The 11,914-nt window shown below is 32.8% G+C and overlaps 1 protein-coding gene across 2 annotated transcripts in view; it reads right to left on the bottom strand.

Annotated features, from left to right (window-relative positions):
* Positions 1-11,914, bottom strand: part of LOC118735600 (serine/threonine-protein kinase meng-po) — a 72,748-nt gene that overhangs the window by 35,101 nt on the left and 25,733 nt on the right. The window contains exon 1 of one of the 2 annotated variants that reach the window (XM_036465438.1): positions 6,064-6,799. The exons of the other annotated variant lie outside the window; for it this stretch is intronic. Coding sequence (XP_036321331.1) covers positions 6,064-6,076 — 13 coding nt within the window. The 5' untranslated portion in view covers positions 6,077-6,799. Of the gene's footprint in view, positions 1-6,063; positions 6,800-11,914 lie in introns of those variants that run through there. 2 annotated transcript variants of the gene reach the window in all.

Raw genomic sequence — 11,914 nt, 5'->3', positions numbered from 1 at the left:
GTATTTAATGTTCGGCTCCGCCCGAACTTAGACTTTCTTACTTGTTTCTTATGAAAATCAAACCTTGACATTTTGTTACACATCCTCTCAGAAATTTGTTCCTTAACCAATGATTATTCCACTAAGTCGCAGAGAAAAAAATATGTGTATATAACACAATTATGAGTATTCATATAACAGAACGATATTCTTTAATATAACCAATGATGCAATGTTTTAATATACATACAATGGATTTGCATACATACATATATACGTAAGTATATACGTGTAGATTTGCATACATAAATGCGGCGACGTAAATCACAGCATGGAATATGACAAGAACTGCAGCTGTCACCTTCAAATACTCATAATTTTAACTATAGTGACAACGCGCAATATATTATATATTAGTTATATCAATATGTACAAACATACACATGTATGTAAGTGGCTTTGAATACATCCACTTAAACATTTGTAATATTTGTAGGAACAAACGTCAGAAAGCGCTACACCTACTACCCCCCACCTGCAACGCTACAGCCGCGCCACGCTGTTATTCATGTATATATTTTATTTGAATTTCTATTTTATTTATTATTTCTCAATCAATATGAGTGTATGACTTAGCAGAGCGCTAAAAATAACTCAGAAAGGAAATAAGCAAGAAAATGTCCTGTCGCCCGGGCGCTGTTGGTAATATAGACAATGTCAACGGCTCCCGTAGAGCCACCCCGTCGTTGTTTTTTATGTACTTGTACATATATAGTATGTGCATTAGGGCGGGTAAATTTTTTTGACTATGCGCTAGGGATGTTAATTTTTCAGCTTTTTCCGATCACGGGATTTTCGGGATGTCGTTATCACAAACCCGGGATCCCAGGATTAGTCCCGGGATTTGGATATTCATTAAATCTTCACTTAAATCGAAATAATTGCTTCTATATTGTATGAGAAGCTCTCCTACCATAAACTAAATAATAAATAAATGGGTTTGAAACCTACTTTTTTTTATTTAAAGTGGCGTTTTTATTTTTTCTCTCTGACGTCAGTATTTATTTTAAAGGACTTTGTTATTTCAAAGATATGATTAATTCCAAAAATTATTTAAAAAATTCAATGCAATGTAGAATATAAATATGGGTACCAAAAGCAAGAGAAAAATTCTTTAGAATTTAAAAAAAATTAAATTTTTTGGATAGGTAATTTTTTAAGCTGATAAAAATAGAAGGACGAAATTCGAACATGTTATCGAGTTTATATAAGTCTTTAACATACAATTTTTTCAAAAACAAATATAGTTTGATTGTTGTGTGTAAAATTTACTATCGTTCGGTATTATATGTAAAATATTATTTATTACACTAAAAAAAAAAAAACAAATATGTATAGCCCACACTAGCTAAGAAAAGGAGTTTCTATTATTATTTTGCCAAGAAAATCCCGGGATTTTTTGAGACCTTAAAAAGGCCGGGATTAATATTCCTTCCATTCTACGTGTGATTCTAAGCAAATTTGCCGAAGAAGCCATGGGTCTAAAATCAATTTGAAGTTTGTCAAATTGCAAAACTTGGGTTTCGAAGAAAATTTGAAATTTTTCATTGTTGCGGCCTCTAGAGGAAGAAAAAGTTTAGTGCAGACGCTTTAGCAAAATGCTAAGAATCCTCTTTTCGCAATTTGGCAAACTCAAAATTGGTTTTAGATCCATGGTTTTTTTTAGAAAATTTACTTAGAATTACACGTAGAATCCTCCTCTCCAAAAAATATATACACGCCCTAATATATATGCAAGTGTATGTACATATGTAAGTAGGCACATTGTGCTTATGTATGTATGCAATGTGTCTACTATATATGCCGCCATCCATGTGTGTGACTTTGTGTTTGTTTTTGTTCATTTCTAAGTAATCCTACTGCATCAAATAATCACAAATGATTACATTTATTTTCGTAGTTGCTTTGCCGTCCATTTATTTCGAGGTTCAGCAACAGCAGCAGCAGCAGCAGCAGCTACTGCAACTGTATCGTTCACAATTACCATCATTATCCTAGAAAGCTGTTGGAGTGACGACGTTGTAGGTATTTTTATGCTCGACTCGTGTCATTGCAGAACAAATGAGAGTATATCAAAATGATTTCGATGCTATACATATATGTAGATATGTATACTTGTGCATATGTGTGTATGTTAATGCACCAACAAATGTAATATTTATGTTGATTTGTAAAATAATATGGTTGATGGCGTGTCTTGCTTAACTGAAGTTACTAATTTAATGTGAGCGATATTTTTAGCAAAGAAATAGTTAAAATTGGTAAAAGAAAGAGACCAAATTATAAAAGGTAAAGTTATATTTGACATTTTAAACTTGCAGCCGGAATCGATATTTCAAACAAAAAAGGCATAGTATCAGAGATAGCCCAGTCAATCTGGCATTTTCGCACCAAAAAAAATTAACGGCCCTAGAAAAAAACAATGTACGAACATTTTTCTGACACTTGGGTAAAGCCTTTGAATTAAATGGGAAGGAGATTAATTCGAAGTCTATTCAAAAAAACTAACGGCTCTAGAAAAAAAAACTATTAATACTCCAAATATTCAAAAAGTACCGTCGAGGGGGACCGGATTGTTACAAAAAAAAAAAACTAATAAAAACTAATAACTTTTCCAAGACCAACGCCAAGCACATTGACTGCATCAATTCAACTCTATGAATCAAAAAGAAAAAAATGTTAGATTTTAGTCGATGAAATTCTCTACATAACTGCAGTGGGAAGTATTACTAAGGCTGCGGCCAATCACTTTAGCGTAAACGCGTACATGGCGTATGAGTAACATTGGCCATCATCATTCATAAAAACTGAGCTTAAGCTCCGCCTCGATTTTCAGTACAAATTCTTGATCTCACATCACCAGTTCAAACACTGAGTCTGGGCTTAAGCTCACCTTTTTTGCATGAGGCCCGTTAATGCCGGCTTATATTGCATATATATGTACATATGTTTGGCATAAAACAAGTACTTTTTGGATATGCTATTCAGGAAATTTTTCTGAATCGATTCGTATTTTAGAGCAGTTAAATTTTTTGGATAGCGTACGCTAAAAAAGCTCTTTTAACGGCATCAATCCCCTTCACATTTAACTCTAAACAAAGTATTCGCTATAGGGCTTTATGTAAGTTTGAGAAAATTTATCGACGACAGCTATGGCAGGAAGCTTTCAATGAGTTCATAAGAATCGAGGGTTTGAAATGCATAGGACTAGTGTCTATTGGTCTGCGCAGGTACCATGAGATGCTCCAAAGATTTTAAAATACTGGCATACGGAACTGGTTAAATTTAATAGGCTAAGTTGAGGGCAGAATGGTTTCCGGAAGCGATGAGCGGCGTAAAGAGAAGCTGTAGCCAATGCTAAAAGATGCCATAGGAAAAGCTTGATTGTACAGATACAAAATAAAAATATTTCAGGAATTTTTATTTAATGTAACAATCAATTCTTACATTTTGTATACTAAAAAGAGCAAGAATTATAAAAAATAATAAAAATAAATAAATTTATGAGCGAAAACTTGTTACGCGGTTTTTCGCTTAGCTCGTGCTTTGTAGCAGAAATTCGCTTCTATCTGCGCTCACAATTTGACACCGTTCGAGCAAAACATATGAAAATATTTCATATGCTTTATACGTAGTTATAGCCAGGGTCCATAAGAAAAATTATTATTATTTAAATCAACATTTAATCAATATTTTAAGATTTTTATTTTTTTCGGTTAAAAATAATTATTCTTGAGTTTGATCTTTTAGCTCAAAGGTAATATCATTCGATCATAAATACTGATCATTTTATGGTTTTTATTTTTATTTTGTTTTTAGTATTTTTTTTTTTTTTTGGCCAAATAAATCATATTAAACAATTTTTATAACTTTGCATTATAAGTGACCTAAAGCTCAATAAAATTTTTTTATTTTTATTATTAAATTATAAACTATAAATGATTATAAAATCTAAAAGGCCATACAGACCGAAATTTCGTCCTAAACATGTTGATTCGTTTTATTATGGAGTCGCTACCTCTGAGAATAAGCCTGAAATTACCCTAGTACAGCTCTGACTTATTTGAATAATCATTATTCTTAAGTGCAAAGATAACACTCTCTACAGCAAAAATATTTTTTGGACCCCACTAACCAATTCCTATGTAGAATTTTAATTTTTTTTTTTCCATGGATAAGTTTTTGAGATAATTTCAACTTATTGTTATTCAGCTTACAAAAAAAAAATTAAAAAATTCAAACTTTAACAGAGAAAAATTCTTAAAAATAACAGATTAATCAAGCGACTACTTAAACAAGAAACTCGATGAGTCGAATGAGTGGTCAAATGAAAATTCGCAAACGTTTTTTGTATGAAAAGTTAGCGGGAAAGAATGTTACTAATACGCCATGTAAACCTGAGTAATCCCCTTTTCTGCTCATATTTCATACAACAAAATCCTGGCGCATTTTCATTTGATCACTTATTCCTTTCTTGTTGTTATTTGTGGATCAATTTTCTTCATTGGTAGCTTGAATTATTTTTTTTTTTTTGTAAAGGAGCAGGCTTTCATACAAAATAAAAAACAGTTATTTTTTTATTTTCCCCCTGTTAAAGTTTGAATTTTTTCAATTTTTTCAACTATCTGGCCTATCGAAAAGTTACGTATATGTATACGGCTTATGGAGAATTTCGTTAGCATTTAATTGCCGTATCTCATATTCGTAAGATATGCGCGATTAAGTGGAACCGCGTTTTTAAAGCTGAATAACGGTAAATTGGAAATATACGAAAACTTATCCATAGAAAAAAAAAACAAACGGTGAATAAAAAACTACAAAAATGTGTGATCCAGTGTAATTATTATCTTCGAGAAAAAAATAATAATAAATCATAAAATGATCGTTTTTTTTTAATAAAAAATAAAAAATCCAGTAAGAATAATTTCTTTTGAACGAAAAAATAGAACTCAAATATAAATTAGTATGAGACCGCCTCCTTTAAAAAAAAAAAAATTATAGAAAACGGTTAACGTGGTCGGTTAACACACATTAAAAAAAAAATAATATTCCGACGAATTTATAACCGCCTCATTTTTTTTTTTTTTTGAAGTGGTAATTTTAATAAATACTTTGCTGACTGTTGAATCGCAATAGCTTTCTTTAGCTATGTATTTAGAATAACTAACTGGACTTTAAGATAGCTGAAGACCTTAACCTAAGGAATAAAAAAAATAATCAGTTCCTTTGCTGTAGACTAAAGAAATTGATTCCTAATTATTAATTACTGAGAAATGTAATTGTAATGTAATTGCATTTAGCCAGCTCGGACTATAGGAAAACAAATATCGCTCATTTACCTTAATAATGTCATAACTCCAAAAAGTAAAATTCGAGATGCTTTAAATTTTGAATTTAGGGATATTGTGCTTATAATACATATACGACATTCATATATTGACAAGTGCTCACTATTTATTTTATTATTTTTTAATTGTAATTATTTTTATAAAAATATAGTTTATTCTTTAACAAAAACCATATAAATCCATGTCTCAATCAAAATCAACAAACTTTGATCAAAATTTCTGGTTTCTAATTACATTTTGTAGCACGCAGTTTTGTAGCCCATTCAATTTTAGCATACTAAGGTGCAAGGTTGGGATTTACTGTTGATTTTTGGTAATTATTTTTTTTCTATTGAAAGTGTTGCTCATTTTCCCCATAGATTAAATATAATCGAACACACTTCGTAAAGAAGAAAATTACTAGCATCGTCAACAAAATAAATTTCCAAAATTTTTTGTTTTAATATTCCACAAAAATTTAAACTGGGACTTATGCGGTATTTGTTGAAGAAAAAACTATATATTTATACAAAAATAATTAAATTTAATCAGTAATAAAATAAATAGGCATAACTTGTCAATATGTAAGTGTTATATGGTGCTGATAAGCACTGTACTAGTTATACATACATACATATGTATACTACACGAAATAATTTCAAATAAATATTTTAACACAAAATTCGTCTTCACTTACCAAAAGTGCCCATTTTAGCCGCCACACTGCTCCAGTTTACTTATAAAGCGATAAGATGACTTCAGGTATTGCGAATATGTGCTTGATTGCAATTGTTGAAAAACTCCTCTCGTACGCTTAGCGGCGGCGATTGGCGTTTTTCGAAATCGACACACAAACAATTTTTGCGTTGATTTCAGTTGTACGTTAGTCAATTTGGCAACGAACTTGACACTTTCAATAATATGCTGCGGCTTTTAGTAGCAATGAACTTGACAATTATGATATTTCAAAATATGTAGTGTTAAGTAGTATACGTAGTCCATAAAAGCGGCACAGTGCACGATTGTAATATCTAGTTATTCGTTGAAAATTTGGCACTTTTTGTATAAACAAGTCGTTGTGAATGTGTATAGTTAGTTGGTTTTAACGTAAGCGCCAATTTTGTTTATATATGTGTGTGCAGTGGTATATGTATATTACGAATATATTCGATAGCAAAAGTACAAAAATATTATTTTCACACAAACAAAATTTGTTTTTCCAAAATCACAAAGATGTTGCCGAAAACATTTATATGCGCAGTTTGTATTGAGTGTTTATTTTTTTGAATTGCAAATATTGTTTCGTTGAAAAAACGTTTTATTTTTCGTTTGAATTAATTTGTGCGGTATTATCTTACACTTGTTTTGTATTTGAAGTGTTTTTAAAAATTTATTTATTTCATTATTTTCTTTTACAAAAAATTTAAATTGTTTTGCAATTTGTTTCAAGAATTGAATTTAATTGCATAAAGTCACAAAATTTGTTTTCTTTAAAAAGTCTTCGTTAAATTATATTCTTTTTCGTTTTACCAAAACTCTTTAAAAAACGAAAACACTTTCACTTTATCTGGCACCAATGCTTATCGCTGTCTTAACAACACAATCTTCCAACGGCAAATGTTCAAATTTCGGCAAAATAATATACTTTTATATGCAGTATTTAGTGTGCGCGCTCATATTTTTAATTTTTTGTTTTTTTTTGTAGAGAGCGAGAATTCCGTAAATTTCGTATTTATTAGGTGCTTGCTGGCGCTGCTAAACGCACGTTATGATATTGTCGCCTCCAAACACTTTGATTTTATATGCGCGCTGAAATTTGTTTCACCAAAATCAACAACACCAACAACAAAGAGCCGAGATTGCGCGTCCTCTTGCATGCGAACAGCCACGATGGAATAGCCGAGAGATACCGACACCGGCACGAGAACAGAACATACAAAGGGTACCCGCTGCATGTCGCGCATTCCCGCCGCATAAAACACAACGCCACAAAACAAATAGAAATGGAAATGCAACAAAAAGAAAAAGAAAAACAAAGTAGCCGAAAAACCAAAAATCAGCGTCAGCTAGCAAGCGTACGAAATTTTCCAAAGCATGAAACAACCACTACGAGAACAAAGGATAGTTGGTGAGCGTGTTGCGGAGCGTGTGCGCGGAAGTGAATACTCCAAATTCAAAGCTCAGACAAGCCAAAAGAAAGCTTTTTGTGTTACGCTTGCAACATATGTAGCATGGTTGTCAGAAGGCAGCAGCCATCGCAGCAACTGTTGCAAACACAAAGTGCCATTTGGGCGTACGGGGCGTATGATGAACATTAATGACTGGTGTTTGTGTGTGCGTGTGTTTGTGTGTGCGTGTGTGTGTGTGTGCGGAATCAAGGGCTTATTGTTACATATGTATGTAGTTGCAGCTGCTGCAAAATTACCATACCCAAGCATATGTAATTCCGATTTCCTTTTGTGCTAAGTAAATAGGTAATTATCACATGCACACAGGGCTAGAGACAGAAAAGATAAGCTCGAGTGGCATACAAAGAGCATTGGAATTTGCATACATACATATATACATACTTACGTGCACATATTTGCACAGTTCGTAAAGGACTTTCAATTACATACTCGTACATAACTTTGAACTCAATGCTAGCTAGGCAATTACCGGAAATACATGGAAAGGCTAAAATTACAAAATGCGTAAGCATAAATACTAGGGTCGCACAGTGGGAGAAATCACGAAAAAGCTGACCATATATAGTCAAAAATTTACCTAGATGCTTCAAATTTGGAACACAAGCTTCTTTAGTGAACATATAAATATGTACATACATATACAGTGAAACCTCTCCTAACGGACACCTCTATTAGACGGACACCTCCCTTGGGCGGACATTTTTTCCTATACATACCAAGTTTTAAGTATAAATTTCGGAACAAATTACTCTCTCTTAAGCGGACACTCTCTTGGCCGGACGCGGACAGTTATTTTGCATAAAATTTACACAAAAACTCTATTGGGCGGACGCGAACCTCTTATCAACGGACATTAAGATTTCTTTTCATAACGAATCAAACAAAAACCTCCGTTGAGCGGACGCGAACTCCTCATAGGCGGACTACTAAATGGAAAAAGGGGACTTCCCGCACAAAATGTGATTGTTATGCACACATTTAGTTTGGTTTGCGCAGTGGTTTAGGTTCGTTATTTGAATTGTCAGAAACCCTTGGAGACTGATAAAAACATGAAAACTATTGATGAAAAAGGTACTGACACTGAAAAAAATTAAAAATAAAACTTACGTCAATCGACAATTTCCCAATTTTTTATGTAATGAATCTATGATTTTATGTAGTTTATGGACTAAAATGTAATATTTATTTTTGTTTTGTTATTACTTAATATGTACTTACGCACATAAATGAAATGTGCACTTTTGAAAAAATACATGCACATTTTTGTTTGAACGATGTAACATCAATATCTTTTATTCAAATAAGAAATAGTGACTATTCAGTTAATTAAAACATTAAAAAGTTCTAAAATAGGCTTCCCTCCATTAAGCGGACACCTCTCTTGGGCGGACAAAAAGTGACTGACGGTGAGTGCCGCCCAAGGGAGGTTTCACTGTACATATATATATATTTTTTTTTTTTTAGGGACAGCAGTCGAGAGTTCTAGCTTTAATTGAAGCCTAATTGAAAGGTTTTATCACGTTTTCTTTCTTTGCTGGAGCTTCTCAAATGTTGCAAAAAACGCGATTCTTTGACATAGTGACCTCAGCACAAAAAGTCTATCAAAAACAACGTTAACATTTGCCGCACCAAAATCAGGGTTGCCCTGTGTCAGATTTCCACAGAACACAAGCAGCACTGTTATTATTTTATCGCGCTATTCAATCATGAATTATAACAGAACTTAGACGAATCTGGTTACATTTATGTTTTTTTTTTTTTTTTTAGGTTTTTAAAGAGGGTTGTCATAGTTTGAAAATTTTAAATTCAATTTTGGTGTTTTAATGCCATGGGGATTCCACTAGTTGGATTTTAACGCTCTAATATGTTTAGTATTTGAGAGTCCCACGAATGAGGAAAGACTCACAAAATTAAAACACTTTCTATTCAATACATTGGACAACATTAAATGTCATCTTTAATTTAGGCATTTGATTGCTAAGTTCGTTTGCATGGAAATGATGTCAACACTTTAGGAGAAAAAATATGCCTGAGTAAATCACAATTTCAAAAATTTTTTTCCAAGAATTATGTTCAAATATTTTATTGATGCTATTTTTATGTGTCCACTTAGTTTCTCGCTAACCCTCCGTTAGTTGGTATCAATTATTTATGTAAACCACAGCCGTGAATACACATATTTAAATACACACACACACATCTGTATTTATGAGAAGTAATTATCAAATATTTAGTAACACATTCTTAATAATTTATTGCACAACAAATACGCATCGAATAAATATTTCATCTGAACAGAATGAACTTTCTTTTCTGAAATTTGAAATTATGACCTAATTTTTATGCATTTGTACAACAGTAAAATGCACTACAGAAAAATTATTTTTAACCAGATAACCTGATAACGAGGCAAGCGTGAACAACCACAATGTAAGTAGTGAAACGAAGGGTTTCAAATAAACTTAGAAATTATTTTTGCTTAAATTTTTAATGAATTAAAGGGTTATCCAAACCAATCTCAAACGATAGTATTTGATATAAAGTCCCAATCCATTATGGTCACATCACAAAGTATTCATAGGAATATTTTCTCACAATTTATGAAACTTCAAAAAAAAATTGTATTATCCGTCAAAAGTTGTTTATTGAAACTACATTCTTTTGAGGCTTTAGTACACTTCGTGTCAAAGTTATGAGCGCAGCACAAATTGACAACTTTTAACAATTTATTTATGTTTTTACTTAATTTTTATTATATTTTTAAATCGATATCTTCGAAAGATTTTGAGTATGCAGTTTAATAGGCCATTAAATTTTTATAACAGAGTGTAAATTTTAAGTAACTGGGGAGTATATCGTTGATTTTTGGCATTTGTTTGCTGGCGGTGTTGTGCGTTTTCTTCCATACAAAGATTGTATGTATGTTTTTTTATATGGAAGAAAATGAGCAATCATACCCTAAACAAAAAAAAATAAATAAATGCCAAAAATCAACGGTAAGTCCTGTCTTCCTGGAAATCTAATTGAAAAGCTTGAAATTTTTACCACAGCTTATCGATTTTTTTTCTAAATATTGCACAAAGTTTGCATCTGGGATTTTCAAGATTTTAGTTAAAGCTTAAACTATATTTATATAAAAAATAATAATTCAAATTACATAAACAAAAAATTGTTAAAACTTGTCAATTTATGGTGCGCTTATAATTTTGACATGGCGTGTTTTCCGAGTTTCCGCCACCTCAAGGATAGTTTTATTACGGGCTGTTTCCCCAACTGTCGAAAGCTTTTTTTCCTTTCCAATAAAGGGGCTTAATGCTTATCTACTGTGTTTGTTGTTCATTTTGTTTACATGAGTTCATTATCTTGGTTCAAGTGTACTGTCGTCTTCTATTATCGCAGAATCTTGTGAGAACATGCTTTGGAATTAAACTTAACCGAATTTACAATACAAACTTAATGCTGACGTATTTCGAAGACACATCGAAGTTCAGCCATGTTATCACACCAACCTCAGGTGTATGGGAGACACTGGTTCAAGGAGCGCCAGTTACTAGCCCCGACACAAGAGCTCCGTATGGCAGGCAGCGTCTCTTGTATCATCCAGGTCTCTCTTGTCCCTCGACGCACCTCTTAACATAGTAGTAAATATTTGCTCGCACATGTTGTTGTTGTTGTTGTATCGGCACTGCTAAGCCCTGCTCAAATCGGCTAGTCTATCAATAGTTGTCGTCAAGCTCAACTAACGATAGGCCGAAGAGGAGTGTTATCTGTGTGGGTTTGAGGTGCTTGCCGTCATATGGGGAACCTTCATGAGCCGTGTATGTGCTTGGTACGTTCGGAGTTAAGTCTGGATAAGTATGAGTTCAGTCTGCTATAGTATCCAGACCTTAGTTGTCTGGTCCAGTGGTCCAATGCGCAGGCTGCAACATGAGAGGAGTTCATTCAGAGGATTTTATTCGCACGATCTAGCATAGTCTTTGACTATTCTAACCACACCTAAACTTATTAAATGGGGCCGAAACAAACGAACCCATCCTGAACTAATACGATTTTCATTAGTGATGTCAATGGTTGTTTTATGACCTACATGGAATTTAATAAATATCACTTAGATAATAAGATCTTTGCCAGCGCATTATAAGAGTATGTATAAATGGCGGTTCATAAAGTGGTATTTTTTTAATCATATGTTATTTTGACACTGACAGCTATTTACCGCTGGCACTCTTGACAGAAAGCCAGTATGATATCTTCGCGGAACGAAATAAATCGATTTACTCTTGAACAAAGTTCGGAAATAAAGCAAACTCGAGCAGCACGTCGGCTATGTTAACAAGCATAACTGCGGCATCTCTTCGT

Source organism: Rhagoletis pomonella, unplaced genomic scaffold (assembly GCF_013731165.1).
Source record: "Rhagoletis pomonella isolate Grant_MI unplaced genomic scaffold, Rhpom_1.0 Rhpom_scaffold_00003, whole genome shotgun sequence".
In the NCBI taxonomy this organism is placed as follows: domain Eukaryota; kingdom Metazoa; phylum Arthropoda; class Insecta; order Diptera; family Tephritidae; genus Rhagoletis; species Rhagoletis pomonella.
Note: the sequence above shows the minus strand (reverse complement) of the source record. Positions and strands in the feature narration are given on the sequence as shown.